General features: G+C 35.7%; 1 protein-coding gene across 1 annotated transcript; it reads right to left on the bottom strand.

The window, feature by feature from the left end:
* Positions 1-1,759: 1,759 nt before the first annotated feature.
* On the bottom strand, positions 1,760-22,359 carry LOC127651429 (broad substrate specificity ATP-binding cassette transporter ABCG2-like). Its single transcript, XM_052137248.1, has 15 exons — positions 22,187-22,359; positions 20,882-20,941; positions 20,670-20,787; positions 20,294-20,449; positions 19,488-19,645; positions 19,175-19,326; positions 12,402-12,485; positions 12,117-12,259; positions 11,696-11,847; positions 11,267-11,356; positions 4,822-4,946; positions 4,531-4,685; positions 4,263-4,352; positions 4,033-4,085; positions 1,760-1,907 (listed from the first exon to the last, which is right to left on the bottom strand). Exons 1-15 carry the CDS (start codon positions 22,357-22,359, stop codon positions 1,760-1,762), a joined length of 1,857 nt encoding a protein of 618 aa, XP_051993208.1.
* Positions 22,360-25,033: the final 2,674 nt, after the last annotated feature.

A 25,033-nucleotide genomic window follows, 5' to 3' on the forward strand; every position in this document is an offset into this window, starting at 1 on the left:
CACTTTTTACAGGGCATTGTAAAATATATTTACAGTATATAAATCTATTCTATCTATCAGTTATTTTTCCTGACTCCGAACCTAATTTAAACAAATGTAAGTCCTTTTTCCATCCATCCATCCATCCATCCATCCATCCATCCATCCATCCATCCATCCATCATCTATTGCTGCTTGTCCTGTGTAGGGTCCTGTGTAGTACATTTTGTACAATTATAAAAGTATTGCCAAAAATACATAACATTTCAGTTTGTAGTCTATAAACATAAATGTTTAATCAAATGGATTTTAAAAGAAATTTGACCCTTGAGAACGTTTTGCAATATATTCTGAAATGTGAAGGTTTACAAAATATTTTCTATATTGAAAATAAATTTGGGCCAGAAAAAAGTATTTAATGCACAATTAATTGTAGTTGTTACCATTTATTCTATCTATTTTATTTTCCTTGTGTAATCTGTCTATCTATCTATCTATCTATCTATCTATCTATCTATCTATCTATCTATCTATCTATCTATCTATCTATCTATCTATCTATCTATCTATCTATCTATCTATCTATCTATCTATCTATCTATCCATCCATCCATCCATCCATCCATCCATCCATCCATCCATCCATCTTCTATTGCCGCTTGTCCTGTGTAGGGTCCAGTGTCCGTCCGTCCGTCTGTCCGTCAATCCATCCATCCATCCATCCAACCATCCATCCATCCATCCATCCATCCATCCATCCATCCATCCATCCATCCATCCATCCATCCATCCATCCATCCAAATATCTATCTACCTATAGTATTTAGAAGTATAAAAATGAATGAACGTCATTGCATTAGAAATATAAAATATTGCAGAAAGTGGCATTTATTTTAAAGAAATACTACACAAGCAAACTTTACAAGGAAAACATTTAACAAAAAAATCAATTACAATAGATATAGTGTTGAAAATGTAACCATGTATTGACACTTTGTGGTTGCCAAGTCTTATGGTAAGGCTTCTTCTAGACTAGATTTACTGTATATTGTCATCTACCAACGTTGATGAAATGTGCCTCTAATGTCCTGTATGCTCAAATATCTAAAACCCCTCTTTTCAAGAAGCGTGCTTACTTTTAAACGATAAATTCAGACAAGGGATAAATAATGACGTTGGATTTTAAACTAAATGGTTTATCTGATATTTTCCATTTCCATTTTTGCTGTTTGATGTTTTGTGTATCATATAACATTTTAAATAGAGTTACGTTATTGCATATAGATTTTTACTTTATTTTTTTCATAAAAAGGTATTCCTCTCAAATGTGGTTAAAAACAGGTTGAATTTATGTACCTTGCGTTAACTTAAAACAAATAACCCCACCCACCTTATGAAATGTGGCAACTTGCCCTGCCCTCCCCTATAAACTAATCATTAAAAAAACAAAACAAAATCAGTACACTGGATTTATATACAGCACATTTAAAATAAAAACAACATTGTTTTCATACTAACAGACTTATAGTAATAGTAGATGAGCTATTCAAAGTTTCTGATTCAAACTCTAATAGCAATCATTTAATCCATCCTAATAAGACAATTTACCAAAATATCCATGTCACAGCAGTTAGAATAATTCATAAATTAAAGTATTATTTAAATTAACAACAGTGTAACTACTATTTATGCAACGGAATTTTGATGTAGAAATATAAGTGGTTTATTACATTGTTTGTAAGAGTGAATCTGTTCTGAAAGTTTCAGTGGGATTCATCCATCATTTCCAGCGGTTGATCCTCCGTAGCTGTATGTAAGCAAATATCATACACACCAGTATAATGCCCAGCAAAGCCACCTGGTTTTGCCAGAAGCCCCACACACTGTAGTCGATGCCCTGAGATTCCAGATACATCTCTCCTGTCAGACTGAGGGAGAAAGAGAGAGAGAGTTTTTTTTAACAGGATTTTTGTTTTCTTACTGCTTACATGTAATTAATATAAATTAAACACAATTTAACTCAGCTTTCTGTAATATTATTTAACAACATCACCAGGGTTTAAACACTGTTCAAAGAATGAAAACAAAATTTTTCGTAACCAAAAACATGAACGAAGGGTTTTTTAATTGTTCTGGAGTGAAAACGTTATTTTTAAATGCTGGTAACCGGTTATAACCAGTTAATTTAGTTTTGATGATTTTATTTGTGAAGTCAAAGGCCAAAGGGTTTATCACAGTAAATGTTTGGAACTATACAGCTTCATGTTGCCAGAAAAAAATAAACATATGCTTTAATCTTGAAGGAAACTGCTGCATCACACATTTCTTTACCTAATTGCTCGAATGTCGCATTCTGTGAATGAAGACCTTTTAAACAACTATGTACTGTATATTTACTATATATATAGCCTACTGATGCCTAAATGCATGGCTAATCCAGATACAAGGAAAATGTTATTAGTGGTAAAAAGTACATTTCTCAGTTGTTTCCAAGTCTTCACTTATACAATATGTATAAAGGATGCATTCATTCAGATTTGATGCTGCTGGATTTTGACTGAGAAGCAAATCTGTAATTAAAAATATACTTAACTGCTTGTTGTGATTTCTATGCTGATAAATTCACCACACAGGTAAAAATGTATTAAAAAAAATTAATAAATAAAAACATCTCTTATTTTGGTGAGGCAAGTGTCATATTTTGGGCTAGTATTTCAGTTGGTATTTCACCCACCCCTTTGTGCAGAGTACTGTTAAAAAGAACATTATTAACCCATTTATTTATTTTTTGTTGTTCTAAACTTTTACCATTTGGAAAGGAGGCTGTGAACTTTTTGCCATGTTTATTCTGTTGGTTCATGTTTTCATGTCTTTTATTTTTTAAATCTAGTTCCTGTTTTATGTCATGTGATTCCTGTTTTATGTCATGTGATTCCTGTTTCCCTCATGTGATCTTGTCATGTGTTTCCGCTGTTCATGTGTCTTGTTTTCATTGGTTCATTGGTTGATTACTTTGTTATTAATTGTCTTTTCATTGGTTTAAGTTAATTTAGTCTTGTTATCTTGTTTATAGTTTAGTCTTGTGATTGGTTGTCTTGTTTACTTGTTAACCATGTCCTTGTATTTAAGCCCTCATGTTTGCCATTGTATTTTGTCAGGTATTGTTAATGTAACACTGTTGTTTCGTTCAAGTCATAGCCAAGTTTAGTCAAGTCAAGTTTATGTTCATTGTTCATGTTAATGTTTTGTTTAGCTCACGTTTTATATTAGGGTTACTTGTAATCACCTTTGGAGAAATAAACTGCACTTGGGTTCTACACTTCATGTCTTCGTCCTTGCCAGCTACGTTACAGAATACTCGACCAAGACAATGGCAAACATAAGGGCTATAAATACTCTTACATGGGTAACAAGTTAACAATACCTTCAATGAAAATACAAGACTGAAAACAATATAACAAGACAATGAAACATGAACCAATGACATAACGGAACTGATAACAAGTTAACAAGACACATGAACATGGAGGGAAAACAGGACATCACATGACTAGGGAAACAGGAACTAAATTTTTCATAATAAAAGACATGAAAAACAGGAACCAACAGAATAAACATGACACTTTTGAACCGGAAGGAAAAAAATACTGTTTTTGCTCAGAAGCAACCGAAATGGAAATCATTTTGTTTTTAGTCCCTGAATAGCAAAAAGAATATTAACCACGTGTGGCTGTGTGTCATGGTAGAAATTGTAATTGTATCAACTCAGCCTGCTGTCAGGGATCCCTCTCCCCTGAGTTTTTCAACTGAACTTTCACTGAGGTGTCATTAAAATATTTTTAATCTTACATGCATCCTAATTTCTGTTTATATTTTTTGAAAAGCTTAGTGTGTGTACATATAGGTTTTAATAAATTTATGTTCAATTTAAATCACACCAAATACATCTTACCTCTGCCTCGCATCCGAATCATTATAACAACCTTTACCCTGATTTATTGTCACCTCAGTTTCCATTACTGCAAGTGTTTAATGATTGTTTAATCAACTTACGTAGCATTCCCATTGCGGAAAATTTGCCCTTTCATTTCATTTATTGTCACAGCCTACAACAGAAGAACACACGATTATAATCAGCACTGCTTATTTAAACTGATATTGTTTTAATATAGGTTGAAAATGTGTGTATACACTCAGGTGATATCTCTTGTAAAAAAACATTTTACATTCTAATTTAGATATACATTAAAGGACTTCCCCTCTAAAAATTTAATTATTCTTACATCTAATCCATATTTGAAGATACTGGCCCACTTGAGCCAGGACAACCAGCTGAGCATGGAGTTCAGATTCACGAGGAACCCTCCAAATACCTGAGAGAGAGAGAGAGAGAGAGAGAGAGAGAGAGAGAGAGAGAGAGAGAGAGAGAGAGAGAGAGAGAGAGAGAGAGAGAGAGAGAATCAGAAAGTGGGAATTATAGAAGATGAGAAAGAGAAGGAGAATCACCAAATAAGAGCATATGTGCAAGTCTTTGTATGTTTGGAATCTGACCATCATGAAGACAAACGGCAGAGCGATGAGGACATTGGCCATGGCGAATGAGCTGACGCTGGCACTGACCAGGAAGGCCAAACTGACTCCTGCCAGACTGACCATTGACATGGTCAATGCAAAGCACAGGAAGGCTGTAAATGCTGGTTTCAACCCTGTTCACACATTTATGCATACAATTACTGTACATAATTATTCCATTTGTTAAACAATATGTGTTACTGCAAGTTTTGATGATGTGTATAACACATTAACAATATATTATGTGCATTAGTATTTGTATGTGCTCACCCATCATATAATATGAAATGCAGGAGAAGATGAAAATCGGTATGATGCGATTTGGTAACAAATCCACAAACACCTTGGACAGGAAATACACAGATGTTCGGTAATATCCTCCAGAGTTCTCGTGCCTGAAAACACACACAAACAAACAAACATACAATAAACACATAGTATTTGTATTTTTAGGAAGTTCCTTTCAGTTATACAACCCCCATTTAGAAAAAGTTGGGACAGGATGGTAAATTCTATTCACCTTATGATATGATGAAAGCACTACAACAACACATTTGATGTTTCACCTTGTGAATTATGTTTGTTAAATATACACAAATTTCAAATCAGATAATTGCAACATGCTCCAAAAACGTTGGGACAGTCAAGTGTTTACCACTTGGTAAAATCACAATTTCTTCTGTAACACTTCTTAAGCATTTGGGCACTGAAGACCATACATGTTCACAAGTCCCTGCGGTAGAGTCCAAGTCAAGTCTGAAGTCTTTCTAGGCCTAGTCAAAGTCAAGTCTCAAGTCTATGGTCACAAGTCCAAGTCAAGTGTTTTTTTTCAGCAATAGTTCTTTATCTGCAGCTGGTGAGTTTAATAATTGTTAAATTCAATTTGTAAATATTAAATTGATTACTTTAAGGGATTACCTTGTTCGTTTGTTTAAACTTGTCTAATAAAGTGCATGAAGTTTTACTTTAATCAGGTTTTTTATACAGTAAACTATTTATTTTAATTATATTATATATTTATTAATTAACTATTATTATCAAATTTGCAAAGCATTACATGGAATTCAGTGTACCTGTTGACAGTGAACAACAACTGGCATTATAGACTTGTAACATTTAACATTAACATTTAAAACAAGACTTAAACCATCATAAAAACTCCATATGCATGACAACCGCATACACTTCATAAGTAGGGCTGGGAAGATATGGTTATCTCACTATAACTGATATACAAAATGAGATTCACATTTCGATATGAACTTGATTTGACATAATAACTCTTACATGACAGAGTATGACAGAAAATGTTTGAGAAAAATGCACATTATAATTTATCATCTAAATAAAGTTCTTTAATACACAATGTAAATGTGCAAAGTTTATAAAATAAGAGTTTTTCATATACTTTTCTCTATAAGAAAAGATCACAAACAATTAGCCTTAAAAATAGTGGGCTACATTAAGGCTGATAAGGTGCAGAACAAGCAATACTTAAAAGGTATGCAAAGGTGTATAATTAATTGTTTAAAAATATTTTTGTCATTATTATTATAACCAAATATTTTTTATATAAAATATATAAGCTGATATGAGGTGTCACTTCTTGAAATAATGTGTACAATTTACAAGTAATAACACTGATAACATTAATAAGATTGTAACAAGTGCTAAAATGTAAGCTACTGTCACTTTAAAAGTTAACACGTACCTCACAGGCTTGCACAGGTGTTGCTTCATTCATTAACAAGAGAGAAGTCTCAGTTTTTTAACGCAAAAATTTATATTCATTTTTACTTTTTTCTGACTTTAAACAGAAAAGATATTAGAAGACACATTATTCAATGAAAGTTGAGTGTGTGGATCTCATCTTTAATGGACACACATTACATGGAAGAAATAGTCCATTTTAAATTGAAGCACTTTTCTACAAAAGAAAGTGATTTTCCAGGTATTCCAGTTCTTAAATTTCTAAAAGCTAAATTCAAGCACATTATGCACTTCAAGGACCTTGTGTGAATCATATAAACAGTGTAGAAATTAAGCGATGAAGAGATTTGATGTTGGACGGGTCATTATGTTCATAAACACATAGAGAGAAAAACTTTTGTTTTAACAACATGAAAGCCTGACTTAACTTTTCTGGGTGAATTTTCAAATGTCTTATGAAGTTCAATGTAATTGTGCTAGCATCTTTTTTCATCCCATGTGTTTTATATACAAACCCAACCCCAAAAAGTTGAGACCGTGTTTAAAATGCTAATAAAAACAAAAAGGGATTTGTAAATTATATTCACCCTTTGCTATATTGAAAGCACTACAACTACACATTACATGATGATTTTCCTTGCGAATTTCCTAGTTTTTTGAAAATGTACAGTAATTTCAAATCAGATGATTGCTACACGCTCCAAAAAAGTTGGGACATTCGAGTGTTTACCACTGTGAAACATTTCCCCAATCATCCATTATGTTGGTCTTTAGCTGCACAATAGTACGGGGTCTTCATTGCCATATGGTGTGCTTCATAATGTGCCACACATTCTCAATTGGAGACAGGTCAGGACTGCAGGCAGGCCAATCTAGCACCCACACTCACTGCCTACACAGCCATGCACTTGAAATTGGAATTGGAAAATGCAGGGACGTACCTGGAAACAACGTTGCTAGATGGCAGTATATGTTGTTCCAACATTTGTACATATCTGTCTGCATTCGTTCCGTTCTCACAGATGTGCGAGTTACCCATGCCATGGGCATTGACATGCCCCTGGCCTATAGAGACACTGGCTTTTTGACCTGATGCTAATTTATTAGCTTGGATGGCCCTTTTCCTCTTTGGCCCGGATAACACGATGGCTTTGTTTTTCAACTCTTCGACTCTTCTGAGCAAAAAACACAAATCCACTCTTTTACTTTCCATCTATGTTGAGATCGAGCCCAGAGAAGTCAGCAGCACTTCTGAACAGTGTTGATGTAGGACTTTTGCTTTGCATAGTAAAGTCTTAACTTGCATCTGTGGATGGAGTGGCGAGTGGTGTTGACTTTAAAATAATTATATTATTCCTTAGATTTTACTTTATGTCATCATATTTATTTATTTTTACATGTGAGGGTCTTCTACAATAAAAGGATTGGAAGACATTCCTGCCTCGATCAACTTTTGTGGCTGTCCATCAGCCATTTTGGTTTTAAGGAATTTTAGTTGCAGTTAAATCTGCTGGCCACTGGGTGGAAGCCTATGGAGTGATGCAGTAGTGTACACCGTAGTGGCTGATGTGCAGTTACACCATTGAAACCCATGCATTTAAAAGAAAATGACTATTGAATAGCTGTCCATTGTAGTGACCACCATGGTTAAAAGACACATTATTCAATGAAAGTGGAGAGAGTGTTTCTCATCTTTGATGGACACAAATTACAAGGAAGAAATGGTTTTAATTTCAAGCACTTTTCAACAAACAAGGCAATTTTCCAGGTGTTCCAGCTCTTAAATTTCTAAAAGCTAAATTTAAGCACTTCAAGGATCTTGTGTGAACCCTGTAAACAGTGTAGGAAAAAATTCAGTAGAGGTAAAAATAAATCAAGCAATAGAGCGATTATAATGTTTGACGGTTAATTTATTTATTAACAGACAAACAAAAAAACATTTGTTGTTTTCACAATATGAAAGACTGACTCACCTTTTCTGGGAGAGTTTTCAAATGTCTAATGAAGTTCGATGCTAGCGTCTTTGTTCATCCCACTTGTTTTAGCCTAAATACAGTACAGCATTCCATTTATTACTATTACTAAGGTTTTTGAATCCAAACTTTATGATAAATGGTTTTTATCAATCCAGTCGAAGCGGAGAGTTCAATTACTGAACAAATCGTTCCATTGTGTGCATTCTTTTGAATCAACCTTAACTACTACGAGAAAGAAATGATCTGCAGGAATTTTTCAAACAGCTCTTACAGGGAGAATAAGTGGTGGCTACAGTGCTTCTTCACTATATCCTGGACATTTTTCCTGTTCAAGGGATGTTAAAAATGCATTTTAACAAGCTAATGACTTGTGTTTTTCACAAGTCTCTGATATCAAGTCCAAGTCAAGTCTCAAGTCAATTGTTAAGAGTCCGAGTCGAGTCGTGAGTAATCTTTTTTGAGACTTAAGTCCGACTCGAGTACGAGTCGCAGAAGTGAGTTTTCATCTCTGCTGAAGACACAAGTTTGATAAGTTTGATAAGTTTAGCAAGCTGAATTTTCTCCCATTCATCCATTGTGCAGGTCTTCATCTGTGCAATTTTATGGGGCTCTGTTGCCGTATTCTGCAATTCATAATGCGCCACACATTTTCAATTGGTGACAGGTCAGGACTGAAGGCAGGCCAATCAGATGCTGATAACAGCTTTGATGGTCTTTTTCCTCTTTGGCCCAGAGAAAAATATATCTTTTTTTCCAAAAACAACTTAAAATGTGGTCTACTTAAAAAGCATGATTCAACTGCTCTACTTTCAATCTCAGATGAGACAGAGCCCAGAGAAGTCGGTGGTGCCTCTGGACAGTGTTGATGTAGGGCTTCTGCTTTGCATAGTGAAGCCTTAACTCTCATTTGTGGATGCAGCAGCAAATGGTGTTGACTGACAAAGTTTTACTGAAGTATTCCCAAGCCCATGTCATGATATCCATTACAGATGAATGATGGTTTTTAAAAAGGTGACATCTGAGGGATCGGAGATCATGCACATTCAGAAGAGGTTTTCCAACAGGACAACGGCAAACCACATACTGCTCAGATTACAAGTGTATGGCTGCATAAGCAGAGAGTGCGGGTGCTAGACTGGCCTGTCTGCTGTCGTACTCTTTTTCCATTTGAGAATGTGTGGTGCATTATGAAGCACAAAATGCAGCAACGAAAGCCTCATACAATTGCAGTGCTGAAGACCTGCATTATGGTTGAATGGGGGAACATTCTGCTTGCTAACTTGTGTAAGGCGGGTGCCAGTGAGTCTGGGCTACTCCTCGAGAAAACAAAAGGCTCTCATGAGAATTAACATCTGAACTCTCTCTCGCAGATGTAACAGCAACATCCGAGATGCAACATACTGTGCAGCTAACACCTCCCTTCTAAAGTATCTTCATCTTACTCCTCCTCCTCACTTAAAGCTCACTAAAAACCTATGCAATGTGAAGTGTGTACAAAAAGTAACTATAACATGTTTGGTATCATTTAAAGTCTCTCAGTGCGCCTGGTAAACTGGTCTCATCCTCCCAGCCATAATGAAAAGCTAAAAGAAGTTATAAAATATGTGAAATGTGGTGTGCCCCTTAAAGGTGTGCCCTCCCCAGATCCTCCATACCTCCTGTATGTTAATCTACAGGAACCCCCTCAACAGGGGACCAAAATCTAATTATAATGACAGACACCACCATTTGGTAAGCATGTTGAATTATCTGGGTATTTAAGGAGAGGCGACACATTGCTCAGGGCTCTCTGTAATCAGACGATCCCAAACAGTTTACTGTTTGTAGTTTATTTCAGGTGATTGCAATTCGTATTTCTTATGTTTTGATAAAATGTCTAACTTTGACTTATCAATGTCTAATTGGAATTGAGGAATTGGTTACCTGGTCAATAAATTGTCAACATTTGAGTTTATTCTGACTGACCCTGACATTGTGTTTCCCAAACAGATTAAACGATTCATATGTTACCGCAAGTCTGCGTCAGATTAGTGACGACTAATATTTGGCATCGATTCAAGTGTACTTGGTTTGCAAAGACAAAAAGGGAATTTCCGTTTAGAACAGCAAACGCTGCTTGACCAATCTAAATTCGGGTGTCTAACCTCTGTTTTAATTTGATGTTTCTCCAGATAAGTGTACGTGGGAAACCACGCATGGCCAATCCAAAGCTATTATAAGAGAAGTTATGTTGGTCAACTTACATCTGTAATAGTGGCCGTGACCTCTACTGAAGAAAACGTTAAGTTACATTCAAGTGTATGCAATTCCATGGGGCTATACTGAAGTATCTTTGATTGTGTATACGTGAATGTGACCGATCTCAGGTATATAGCAATTACCTCTGTTTGATGATCCAATACTGGCCGCTTGTGATCGTGAGACCCGCGGTGTAGAGAAAACACGCGAGGACCTCAAAGCGACATAGTTTCTTAATCTAAACGGGTAAAATATAATTAAAGAGTTAAAGGAATAATCAAACATTCGCTCACTTTTAATGATACTCAGATATCATTAAAAACCTTTTTCATTTATGGAGTCAGATGAAATAACGAGGTAATACATAAGAGAAAATGTATTTCATTTAATATTGTTGTGTTGCGGACAAGAAAGACAGTAACACGCAGAGACCTTCACCCGTATTATTGGAGACCGCCATTGGACCGATAAACGGGCTTACACTTGTATCTTCAGTGTCCAAATGCTTAATAAGTGTTATTAGAAGAAATGATGATGTTGCACAGTAGTAAACACTCGAATATACCAACTAATTTGAAGTATGTTGCAATCACCTGATTTAAAATGAGTATATTTAAAAAAAGTAAAACATCAAATAGTGTTGTTGTGGTGCTATCAATATAGTACAGGGTTAATAGAATTTACATATCACTCCTATTTGTTTTTATTAGCATTTGCCACATCAGTTGAAAAAGATACACAATAAACTAAATATATCAATTATAAACATAATTTGAGTATATCACACTCACACAAAGATCGCTCTTTCATTGATGAAGAGCTCCACTGCTGACAGGTTCCCAAACACCATGTTGATGATGAGAAAAAAGAAAGCTCCAATCCTACACACACCCACACACAATATTGAAACAGTAATGAAGAACTCCACATTTAAATCTTCACAACATGTAGAATGTCACTTAGAAACATACATTTGTGTTAGCCTTCATATTTTCTTTGAAAACCATCTATCTCTTAATTGTCTGTTTTCCGGGAATGAATAAGACAGTGGTATTTCTAGGCTGAAAAAAATAAAACTATGCCCTAGTAAAAAGTGAGCAAGAGAAACATAATACAGGAGGATGGACACTTGGAAGGACAGAGGGATGGACATGGATAAGATGATTAGATGAATGGACACACAGACAGATGGACGGACAGACAGACAGACATAAGGATACCTGTTCTGTAAGGCTTCAGGAAGACTAGAAGGCAGCTGAAAGTATATGAGGCCTATCAGCAGTGCACAAAAGATGTTCAGAGCCATCTGTGCATATGACGTCTGAGGATTCCTGACAACATTCAGCACTGTCCTCCAACACACCACCTTCAACTACACACAAATACACACATTTTAAAGACAAGTCCACAGGTCGACAAATGTACAGTATGACAGACACACGCATAAAGAAGACACAAAACCACTTAAGATACATGGTTTATGATTGACGCTATATTTTATATTGTGTAAGATCAGCAATTACCTGATAGCAACTGTGAGCCAAAGTTTAACACCATGTCAAGGAAACTCAGAGCAGGTTAACCATTTACTCTCTCACACACATATCCACACATGCTCAAATACCTTCTTATGACACTTACCTGGTAGAAAAAGGATGTGGCATATGATGGTGTCTTGTTCTTGGCTCCAAATGGGGAATCTGTTGAGCCTGTGATACTCTTCAGCTCTTCAGTGACAGCATTATAGTACTGAGATTCCCTGAAGATCTCTGCTAATGACTTCTCTGAAAAACAGTGACTCCTGATCATTATCTAACAATATCATAACATCAGCTGTGTTATGTAACTTAAAGCCTCAGTTTCAAAATAATAAATTATACATGGCCCAGCAGAATGAAGACTGATATATACTCTGTCTGTATTTACCTGTTGGCACTGAAGGAGAAGTCTCCCCATTTGTTATGTCCAGAAAGAAATCAGCAGGGTTGTTGAAGGCTTCACACGTATAACCTAATCAATAGAGGAGAAATCCACATCATTACAACACTGTGCAAATGGTCAACAACATTGATATATAAAAGTATTGCAGTAAGTGCAATAAAGTATGAACATCAGAAAATATCAACCAATAATATTATTAAGCTATTTGATAGTTATAAGATATAATTAGGTATTATGTAGCTATTATCCACTTACTGAATAATTTTAAGCAACATATAAGTATTTTGTGGAATTGTAAAAGCAACAAGGTTATTTAATATTAGTATATAATAATATAATGATGTAAAAATAATTATATTACAGGCCAAGAGCCCGTAATACTAATATTATTATTAAGTATGATATTAAAAGATAAGTGGCACCTTTTAACTATTTTTATTTATTTTTTTTATACTCCAGCACTGTTTATTTTTTTATGTTTCCTATTTTACTGTTCACATTTCTCTTGGTTTTATTTGATAATAAATAATAACTATTAAAAACAAAAACAAATATATTGTTGTAACAAATGTTAAATAATTTTACAATTAATAATAAATAAAAAAATACATACCGTATATACATCATATTTATTAATAGGCTCTTTTTTTGTTATAAAACATTTTTATTGATTCCATCCACAAAAAACAATAAACACAACATAAAACCCTGACACAAAGACGCATTACAGTGGTCACTTACAATTGTGACAAAAAAATTAAAAACAAACTAACTATAAAAAACTTTCAAACAAGAGTGCACATACATATCAAACTAACAATTAAAAATCTAAAATGCCTCTCCACTGCCCCTCCCAAAGAACCCTCCAAAAAAAATCTAATCTTCCTTTAAAACAAGCCCCACTTTTCCAAACCTTTTATGAAATCGCCTCCTCAAATGAGGCTCCCCGCACCACTCCCGAAACAAGGGTGCCCCAGCCACTTCCACCCCCTGAGAATGATTCACCTGGCAACTATAAATTCTACCAGGATTCAACCTTTCAAGTGGCTATCCTCAAAATTAATGACCTCCCCATCATCCAAAAAACAGAGTCTGTGGCAAAATGAAAATTGTGTGTACAACACGTCACACATAAATCTTTGAATCTTCCATCAAAATTCCTGTATCTTAACACGTCCCCAAAAAAAATGGGTTGTGTCGCCATATTCTGATTGGCATCGCCAGCAGGTGGGTGTGTCTTTAAGACCAAGTCTATACAATCTAGAGGGTGTCCAATATAATCGATTCAAAATCTTAAATTGCATCAGACGCATCCTTGAATCTCTAGATGTAGATGACGTTTTTTAGAACCCTAGCCCACACTCCCTCCTCCAATACCAAGTTTAAATCTCTCTCCCATAATCTCTTGAGAGAAGTTGAAGCTCCATCCCCCAGACTCTGTATTAGCAGGGAGTAGTACAATGATGTCTCATGACCTTTTCCAAAAGCAGTAGTCACCACTTCTAGAGTATCTGCCCTTTTAGGGGGTGTATGCTACTCCCAAAAATAGTACAGAGCAGGTGGCGCAGCTGTAAGAACCTGAAGATCTGAGATCTGGGAATACTGAAATGTTGGACCAAATTCTCAACACACCACTCTCATATAGGTCACTGAGCGTATTAACACCCATCACAATCGACTCCGACCAGCAGAAAGGGGACTCACCAATATGCAACTTTGGCCATATGCTGGAGGCAACATTTAAATAAAGGTCTGAATTAAACACTCTGGACACTTTGTCCATAGCGTGTGCAGATGCAACGGGGTATGACTTATCTTCTCCAATTAGTTTAATAGAAAAGATTTGCGTTAGTAAAATAGGGGAAAGAACTTTCTGTTAAATACCAAACCAGGGAGGGGCTCTCTCTCAGGTGGAATTAACCAGTGAGCCAAATGTCTGAGTCAGAATGAATAGTAATAAAACAAAATCTTAGGTAGGCCTAACCCACCTTTGTCAACCGGCCTATGTAATTTATTGAAATGTAATCTGGGACGCTTATCATTCCAAATAAAGGACTTTGCTATGCTATCAAATTGCTTGAAATAAGAGAGGGGTACATCTACAGGGAGAGATTGTAGTAGTTGAATTTTGGAATACAATAAATTTTAATAACATTAACCTTACCAATCATAGATAAGTGTAAAGAAGCCCACCTACTCACATCACTCAAAAACCTTTTTATTAAAGGATCAAAATGAACTCTAAATTTAAATCTAAACTAACTAAATTAGACAAATTTGCTGGGAATAAAATGCCCAGATACTTAATGCCATTTAGGCCACTGGAAGGAGGCCGGCTGAAAATCCGTTACTGGGCAGTACACTGTCAGAGCCAAAGCTTCGGGTTTATACCAACTGACTCTGTAACCTGAGACTTTAGAAAAGGAATTAATAATTCTGTGGAGGCAAGGCATAGATCTAGTGGGGTCGGAGACAAATAATAATATATTATCGGCATAAGCAAAAGCTTATACGCCATACCTTCCACCATCACCAATGGAAAATCATCCTCCTTTCTTATCGCGGCTGCTAATGGTTCCAGGGCAAGGCAGAACAATAATGGGGAAGAGGGAAACCTTGCCGGGTGTCCCTATCCAGAGTAAAATAGTCTGAAATTAATCAATTTGTTTGTACCCCTGCTACAGGGTGTCTATAAATTAACTTAATCCATCCAATTAAAGTCTTCCCGAACCCGTATATTTCCAACATCTAGATAATCCCATTGTACCACGACAGGAGTCTGATCATTTGCCACTGACCACATGGTATTGATGAAACGCATAATGTCATCAGAAGAGATGTGGCCCCGAATAAACCCCACCTGATCTATATGTATAAGAGATGTCAGATCTTAATCGGTTAGCCAAAATTTTTTACAAAATATTAACGTCTAGCTAGTAGGGCTGGGTATCGCGTTCGATACATTTTAGGCACCGACCGAATTGCCTCTAAATAATCGATTATTGAAACATGTCTTGTCGTTCGGTACAAAATTTTGATACCTAAGGGGTTAATCTCATCAACGTCAGTGATAAGCATGTAGCATGCTAGATGTGCTCAAATCTAAAAGTGCTGGTGATTGGCTGTGTTTAGGCATCAAGGAAATACACTAGTATCAGAAAATGGCTTGAGTTCCAGGGCTGATAAAGAATGTTATTAGTAATATTGCTAACACTGTTCTACATTACAGAGAAATACTAAACTGTAATAATGAGCCTTTAAAATATAATTTTTACAAGCGCGCGCACAAAGCGAGCCGCAGCTACACCGGGAAAAGCGGTAATGATCCTGAATGTGTCGGAAAAAGCCACAAGAGACATTTTGTTAATTTATAGAGAGAAATACACATTCGGGTTGAGCAAACAGACGATGATCTCGGGATCAATGATGGTCAGAGTGATCACTGCTGATACCTTTGAACATGTCATGACAATATTTCACTCTTTTTCCCGTTAATCTATTAAATGATTATTAATAATATTATTATTAGACTATTATTATTATCAAAGTAATATTACAAATAATTTGCCCGTAGACAACATCTTTATTATATTATTAAGTACAGATGACATAAAAGCCGTATATGTGCATATATGACGTGCTGATATGGAGGCATGCAGGCTCGTGGAACACGGGCATCTAAGGATCTCACACTTTGTTTCTGCCTTCCGATTTTTTTTTATGAGTGCTGCAAATGACCTCATCTCAGTTCAGGAGGTGCTTTGACTTCAGTTCACTTTATTTCCACAGAGCAGTTTATTTTGAACACAACTCTGCAGCCTGTAAAATAATACAAACTATATAAAATAATACAAAAACACGTTCACCTCAAACCATGATTTATATTTCATTGATTATTATCGTCATTATAATTATTATTTTTACATTTATAATTGTTTTTATGTCTTCATTTGTATAGGTAATTTTCCACCTGCAGGTTTAGACGGATTCTTGCTGATCGGTAAATTAAAGGTGGTTACACACACATACTGTATATATATATATATATATATATATATATATATATATATATATATATATTTATATAATTTGATCACTTTATTATTTATTTATTTGCTTTTTCATCTCGTTTGGAGTGCAATTTGAATTTAGAAATGTATTTGATTTAAGTTTTTCGTTTTTTAAAAGTTTCAATGCAAAAACAATAAAGCAAGAATATTCACTAATCCCTCAGCCCCGAGGTTTCCGATGTAATTTTATATATATATTGTGAAGGAGGGAACAAAACAAATTTATTCATACACATTATATATATTTTCATGGATAACTAAATACCCGATGGGTAGCGAAAGCAAGGTTGAAGCTTCTTTGCCAGAGAAATGTTCACAACTGTTGTTAAAATAAATAAAAAATTTATTTCAAAGTTTGAAATCAAGGTGTCTTGCTTTATTGTGTAAGCTTAACCCTAACCATGTTTACCGGAAATTATCCCATAGTACCACCTAGCGTCCCACCAGCGGAAATACTGGTATTTTTTTTTGTTTTCGACCAAAGTATCGAAAAAAGTATCATCAAGGAACCTGTATCAAAGTCAAGATATCGGTATTGGTATCAATATCAAAAACTTTTGAACGATAACAAGCCCCACTAGCTGGATTGGGGAAATTGGGTGTAACTCTTACACGCGCTTGGATCTTTTTAAGAATCAGACTGATCTGGGCTTGTGTCATGGTTGGTGGAAGCTTTCCATTCTTTAATGAATCCATATAAACTTCTAACAAAAGTGGAGCCATATATGTAGCATAAGATCTAAAAAGATCAGCGGCAAAGCCAACTGGTCCCGGTTAATTATCTTGCCAAGCTCCTCCCAAGATTATCTCAGAATCAAAAGAATTTCTTTGCTCCGTCATCAGCTTAGGAAGTTCTAATGGTTCCACAAAGTTTATAATATCTCCATCAGTAGATGAAGACATGGAACTATAGAGATCAAAATATAATTCTTTAAAAAGATTATTAAAATCAACGGCCGAGGTAAATATTTCACCAACAGCAGATTTCACTGAGGGAATGGTAGAAAAAGACTCTCTCTGCTTCATATATCTAGTCAAATGCTTCCCTGCTTTGTCCCCAGACTCAAAATGTGCCCTGAATAGCCAAAACTCCACCTTCCGCGGAAAAATTATATTACATATGTATTTCAATCAGGTCAATTGTCTGAGGCCGTCACACGACATTCAGCGCTTCAGTTTTGAATCAGCACTTCTAATATTCCTCCCAAGACACACCCACAGAAGATACTGAGGACCAGTTGGTCTCCATATAAACATTGATTTCAGCCTTTAACATTCGTTGGAAATCATTATTTTGCAAAAGTGATATATTAAGGCCCCAATTATATATTTAATTTTTCTCTATATGTGGCAACACCTCTGAACTCATCGGGGCGTGATCTGAGACTAAGATGTTTCCAATTGAGCAAAGAGTCCATGTACACCTACGAGAGCCCCCGCAACAACTTTGCTGTCAGATTACTCAAGTCCGGTGATTCTGTAAAAATTTTGTGGGGCAAAATTATATAACAGAAAATAATCTATAAAACAAACTCCAGCCAATAGGCAGAATAAACACAAAGAACATGCAGATTCATGGCTGGGAACTTCAGAGCAAAAGCGATCTTCAGTTGATGTAAGAGTTATTGCATTCCTTGAATCTATCACGTTTCTCTCTTGTAGAAGAAAACGTTGTGATTCTTCCAATACAACTTTCCTTTGCCTAGCGCAACACAAGATCTTTATCTGATGATCTCAGAAATTTGGACAGAATTGATCGGGGCCTGTCTCCCTCAGCGGATATGCGAGCCGCCGGTACTCTGTGAGCTCGCTTGATTTCCATCTTATGGCCTGTTATGTCGAGCAGACTCGAGGAGAGCTCGTCTAGGAATTTCACCATATCTCTGCCTTCCTCACGCTCAGGAATTCCAACAATTCGGACATTATTTCACCTACTTCGGTTCTCCAAAACCTTTTCAAAAACACATTCCAAATCTATCTTGGTCATTAGCTAATTTTCTCTCCAATGACTCCATATAATCCATTTCTCAACATCCAAAAGTTTTTGTTTCCATCGCTGTAATCGATTGACATATTACAGCAAGATCCTTTTAAGTCGACAACAACTTTTGTCTGCATCACAGACATGTTGGACAGTTGACGCTGGATTTCTCCCGCCGCACCTTTCAAACCGAGTCCCTGGTCTGCAGGCCTGTCAGAGGTTTCAGCTTGAGCACGTAAGTGTCTTTTTATATCTCTAGAGGATTTTGACTTCATTGCCATGTTGACCACAAAGAACATATGTAGCAGGATGTATCGAATCTCACCAGACACAAAAAGTATTCAAAATTCAAAGTGCGCAGAGCTTGCCGTTTACACGTCTGCTCCTCGCATGGCGTCACGTCTTAATAAAACATTATTTATTAAAAAAATCCATTAATTAATTAATATAGAAAGAAATAATAATAGGTATAAATAAAAGTGTTGTGGGGGTATTAGACAATTATTGCATCAGATAGCAATATGGTACTTTAATATATAATATAGTGCTATATGATAACTATATTAATATATCATGCTATTACGATGGTTCAGTATACAAAATAACATAATACTATGGTATTGTTTTGTATGAGATCTGGGTGTCATTGCTTTAATAGTCATAATTTGTTCAATATGCAATCCATGACACATATGAACGAATATTACTTAGACTCTGGAAGTAGTCCATGGCTTTGTCTGCAGGGCCAATGTAAGCTGTCTCTCCTTTATGGAGCAGTGTCAGGTGATCAAACAGCTTGAAGATGGAATAACGTGGCTGATGGATAGAGAAAACTATAGTTCTACCACCCTGTGATAACCTGAAACACAGAGTGAAAAAGAGAGGGTTGATGTGATAATCAGATCACATAGGTTCTTCTGGTTACCGAACAACAGGTTATGTAGGCACTATATTTGAGCCTGTGTAAAGGTTCACAATAAGTCGGGACAATGGAGTGTTATTAGGGGCACGAGCACATACTTGTGCAAGAGAGAAATGATGCTGTTTGCGGTGTAGGAGTCGAGGCCTGTGGTTGGCTCATCCAGGAACAGAAGAGTAGGAGATGTTATGAGCTCCATACCAATGCTACAACGCTTCCTTTCTCCTCCTGATACACCCCTTATGAACTCTGTCCCAATCTGGAAAAAGGAGAATGGGGAGCAAGGAGTATTGACTGTCATCGTTGTTATTGACAAAAGAAGCAAAAAGATTATGAAATAAAATTAGTTTTATACCTTTTTAAACTACTTTTTTAACATATTCAGCTAAAATGATTTACTTAATGACTCTAAATGTCAGGTTATGTCTCCATTAAGTAAAATGTAATAGCATATTTAATTTTTTCTTACAGCCTGAACACATGCTTTTTAAGAGATTTATTGCCCTTACTGACTGGGTTTACAAGGGTCCTCTCTATGATATAATTTTCTATACTTGTCACATGACAACAAAATCGCTTCCTGCATGTTTATTTTAAATCAGAACTGCTTCACTACTTCTTGTACTTTTTAATAATTATCAATAAAACATTATGCCAAACATCGAACCCCCCCCAAACATTTTTTTCTCAAGACAGTTATACCATGTCATTTTTACCTACCTCACAAAATAAATAAATAAAATATAAATAAATAAAAAAGATTTTGATTAAGAACTTGAAAAAGAAAAAGTGTTATTTTTTAAATAAATACATTTTTATTGAATGAAACAATATGTTTTTTTTTAAATAAATGTTTGGAAAAAAAAATGACTTTCATGTCATTGACCCAATAGCATTTGTGTACAACCTTAGTGTCTGCACAGTCCTCCAATCCAAGCTCTTGAATGATGCTGTCTATTTTTTTTTTCTTATCAATGGTGGAATGCTGTTTCCTTGGCAACCGCAGATTTCCAGAGAATAAGAGATTCTCTCTCACAGTCAGAGTGCCCATCAGGATATCATCCTAAAAAAGTGAGGGAGAAGGAGAGACAGACAGACAGACAGACAGACAGGGAGGCAAGGAGCAAGGACATTTTTGAAAATCAAACCAAAAAACAAAAAAAAAAAAATCAAGTACAGGCAAAAGTCAAGACCATGTTTCAGACTACAAATCATAGGCCTTCCCTGATATTTGCACACATTATAATGACTTACTAATGACAAAAAAAATTTTACATTCTCACCTGTACAACATAGGCGGACATGAGCCGTAGCTCAGAGGTCACAACCTTGTTGTCAACTAGAACTTGACCAGAACGCAAACCACGAGGATCCTTCCTACCAGCAATCACATCTAACAACCTACACATAGAAATAAAGGTTAAACATTGTGCATGGTTGCCAGTATGCTTTCAATTGTAGTTGTTCTTTTATTTTGTTTTGGTGAGTGTCTTACGATGTTTTGCCACTTCCTGTTGCACCCATGATTGCGTTCATTCCTGTCTTCATGATTCCACTGAAACAGGAAAAAACAATACAGTCTTATAAGTTTAAGTGCACTGGAAAATGGTTTGTCAAATACCCTCAAATATGCTTTATATGGTGAGATATAAATTACCTGGTTTTATTCAAGTCAAATATATTATATAATACAACTGAATAAATCTGACTTTGTCACACCAATGAGAATATCTGTTAAGGGTTAGATCAGGTAACTTGCTCCTTAAAGAAAACACAGCATCCTGTGTTTATTATTTTATATTTTTGTGTAAATTTAGTTCTGTTCTGACAATTAGAAATACTGCATTTAGTCTTACCCAGTCATGTTAATTCAGTCATAAATGGATAGTTCACCCAATAATGAAAATTAAGAACCAAAAAGCACATAAAGGCAGCAGTTTTGGAGTTTCAAACTTTTGGTCATCATTTACTTGCATTGTATGGACCTACAGAGCTGAGATATTCTTCTAAAATCTTCCTTTTCATTCTGCAGAAGAAAGAAAGTCATACAAATCTCTAATGGTATGACGGTGTGTACATGATGATTGTTTTTTTTTTTAATTTTTTGGGTTAACAATCCCCTTTGACTTGATACAGTATGTCCAGTTAATTTAAATGTTACCATAAGAACACTTTTTACTTGACAACATAGTTGGCAGTGTATGGAACGAGTTAGCTATTAATATAAAAAATATATTTTATTATGAAATTATAAAATATTGTATGGGAATGTAAATAAATGGAAACTATGGAAATAAAGTATTATTGGTACTACAATTGGTCACGTTTCTTCTGTTTTGACATGTAAAAGAAACCATCATGGCTCAGACATTGTAAGCAGGTGCTTGCTGTATTCAACAACAAAAAAATGCAAAGAAAAATACACAGTTCTTGGATACGTATACTCTTTGCACATGTTTTCATTCTTATCTTTAAATGTTTGAAATCTGAACATACATTTGGTGATATTTTCAAATATATTTGTTCAAGAAAACATTCTTGCGCAGACTGAAAAGCCATGAAATACACTCATAAAGACACAGATATGCATATAAAAATCTCTGGCACGCTCGGCTTCTTGACAACTGATATCAGTATCAGACTGATCTGCAATCTACATTTGACTGTCTCCGTAGCAGTGTGATGTAAATTGTAGAATAAGGTGTATGTGATACTAAACTTCTTATGAAATATGATGTGACAACTGCTGCAGAATTTTAACACCAGCAACATTTGCTTAAATGCACACACAATCCCTTACCTGACATTTTTAAGGATGTCTCTCTCAGGTCCTCTTTTGCGGCATGGTCCCCGACTTTCTCGAACAAAGTAGTGAATGTTCTGATATGTCAGAGTTGGACCTGGTACCTTTACACACACCTTTGTGTCATCACCTTCCCCAGGGGGAAACACTTTCATCTGACATGCATTCATGGAGCAAGAAAGACTAAAACCAAATAAAGGAGAGAAGAAATGAAAACGTTCCAGGTGGAACGAGTATTCAAGAGTATATTGAAGCTCCACCCTTTTGGGGCCTTACTTAAGACATAATAAAGCCACAGGTCATGGTGAGAACAACAGTCAAAGTCCTTCTGAGGGATTGTTTGCATGTGCAGGCATACGTAACACTGCATAACACCCACACTTAGGGCCCAATCTTTGCTCTCAATCTTAATGTATGTGTACAGACACTTGAATAAATGATAAGTTATCGCTGTGCCATCAAAGGTAATAAATGTGGACTACCATGCGTTACTCAACTGCTCCAATATACATGTTCATTATGCAAAAAAATGCTTCTTTACAGCATCTACTTCAATAAACACCTGCCTATGAAAATGTGTTAAATCAATGCATTTCTCTCGTGTATGTTATCTTGTTTTGTTTCAATTAAATTTTGGGGTCATGTTGAATGCTTGCTTTAATAGAGCAATATGTCTGGCTAATATTTGGATAACATTTGTAAGAACTAAAATTTGTAATACATACTGTATTAGCCAGTACTCTCACTGGCCACTTTATTAGGTACACCTGTACATCTACTTAATCATGCAATTATCTAATCAGCCAATCGAGTGGCAGCAGTGCAGTGTATAAAATCATGCACATACGAGACATTAGCTTCAGTTAATGTTCACATCAACCATCAGACTGGGGAAAAAGTTTTTAATCTCAGTGATTTAGACCGTGGGATGATTGTTGGTGCCAGATGGGCTGGTTTGAGTATTTCTGTAACTAATGATTTCCTGGAATTTTCATGTGCAACAGTCTCTAGAGTATATAGAGCAGTGTTTCCCAAACTTTTTTCTGCCGCGGCACATTTTTAATGAATAGAAAATTCTACGGCACACCACTATCCCACATAAGCTAACCATCATCAATATTTTTCCTATTTGTCCATCTTAGTAGTGTGTTTACTTGTAATGTCTGAAATTTGGCTATGCAAAAAACAAACAAAAAAACACACAAGTCACATAGTTAGGCTACGCTGTGTGAGGTCACAGATGGCAAGAGCGCTAAATGGGTAATGAAAAAACAACCAATTTTCTTTTTTTCTCATTTTTAGATTTGCACTTGCAATGCCACAACAAAGTACAAGGATGCAAACTCATGAGGGGTGAAAAAGGTAAGAAAATCACTGGTCCATGAAATTGTTTTCTGGGGATATTTGTTTAAAGAATAAGCAAAAAGAACCAATTCCAGCTATTTTAGTGATTCTAGTTTATTCAAGTTTACAATTGTGCAGAATTAGCTGCAAAATAAAGAGTATTTTGGTGAGGCTTGCTTGTGTTTCACAAATTTTTTCAATTTTATTAACTGATTAGTTTAATTAACCCTTCTGGAAATGTCACTAGGTGGCAACAAATGAGCATCTTATGTGCTATGAGTGAGTCAGTGAATCATTTTGAGTCATTCATGACTGAAATCTACCAAGAGACTTTATAGTGTTTAAGCATTAAAAGAACAAAGCAGATCTATAGCATTCAGTCTGAGCATTATTTTTCATCCAAAAGGATAACAATAATAGTGAGATTCAATAATGTCCTTACCTTCTCCTTTATTAAAACTTACATGGCTACAAATCTACTGACTTCAGTATAAGGATTTTAAACACAAAGCAGATCTACAGTATCATTTTCCTACAGTAGCCTATTTAAACTTATCAGAAAAGACCACAATAATAGACAAATAATAATAATTTTGAGTTTCAATAACATTCTTTCGTAACTGTAAAGCTCATTTCACATGAGTTGAGTCGAGGCGTCAACGCTCCGTTCAACTCTTGTCAAGTGTCGCATTGCCCTCCACATGTTGACATACAGTTGCAGAGAGCGTCACAGAGGGGCGATTTTACGAGTCTGACACGTAAAAAAGCGGGAGGTCTTCACAAATTTGGACAGTTTTGAAATATTTCTTGTTGCTTAGTTCTCTCAAAGGTATATTGGGGTTATTGGTGAAACCATTGCCTGTCGTAGGTCAGTTAAGGATCACTACTTTATTTTAATAATGTGAAATATCAGGATAATAATAGAGGGAATTATTTCATTCTTTCATCACATACCCAGTGGGTCAGAAGTTTCCATACACTTTGATAGTATTTTTGGTTGAATTGCTTTTAAATTGTTTAACTTCAGTCAAGCGTTTTGAGTAGCCTTCTACAAGCTTCTCACAATAAGTTGCTGGAATTCTGGCCCATTCCTACAGACAGAACTGGTGTAACTGAGTCAGGTTTGTAGGCCTCCTTGCTCGCACACACCTTTTCAGTTCTGCCCAGACATTTTCAATTGGATTGAGGTCAGGGCTTTGTGATGGCCACTCCAGTAACTTGACTTTGTTGTCCTTAAGCCATTTTGCCACAAATTTGGAGGTATGCTTGGGGGTCATTGTCCATTACATGATGCTGCCTCCCCTATGCTACAAGGTTGAGATATGTTCTTCGGCTTGCAAGCCTCACCCTTTTTCCTCCAAACATAACAATGGACATTATGGTTAAAATGTTACATTTTTGTTTAATTAGACCAGAGGAAATTTCTCCAAAGAGTAAGCTCTTTGTCCCCATGTGCACTTGCAAAGTGTAGTCTGGTTTTTTGATGGCAGTTTTGGAGCA

Source organism: Xyrauchen texanus, chromosome 11 (assembly GCF_025860055.1).
Source record: "Xyrauchen texanus isolate HMW12.3.18 chromosome 11, RBS_HiC_50CHRs, whole genome shotgun sequence".
Lineage (NCBI taxonomy): Eukaryota > Metazoa > Chordata > Actinopteri > Cypriniformes > Catostomidae > Xyrauchen > Xyrauchen texanus.

Excerpts from the sequence above, each read along its gene's own strand:
- LOC127651429 (XM_052137248.1), bottom strand. The coding sequence starts at position 22,359 with ATGAATGCATGTCAGATGAAAGTGTTTCCCCCTGGGGAAGGTGATGAC. Across the intron at positions 20,788-20,881 it reads ACAGGAAGTGGCAAAACATC|GTTGTTAGATGTGATTGCTG; the intron begins GTAAGACACTCA and ends TTCTATGTGTAG. Across the intron at positions 11,848-12,116 it reads CCACATCCTTTTTCTACCAG|TTGAAGGTGGTGTGTTGGAG; the intron begins GTAAGTGTCATA and ends ATTTGTGTGTAG.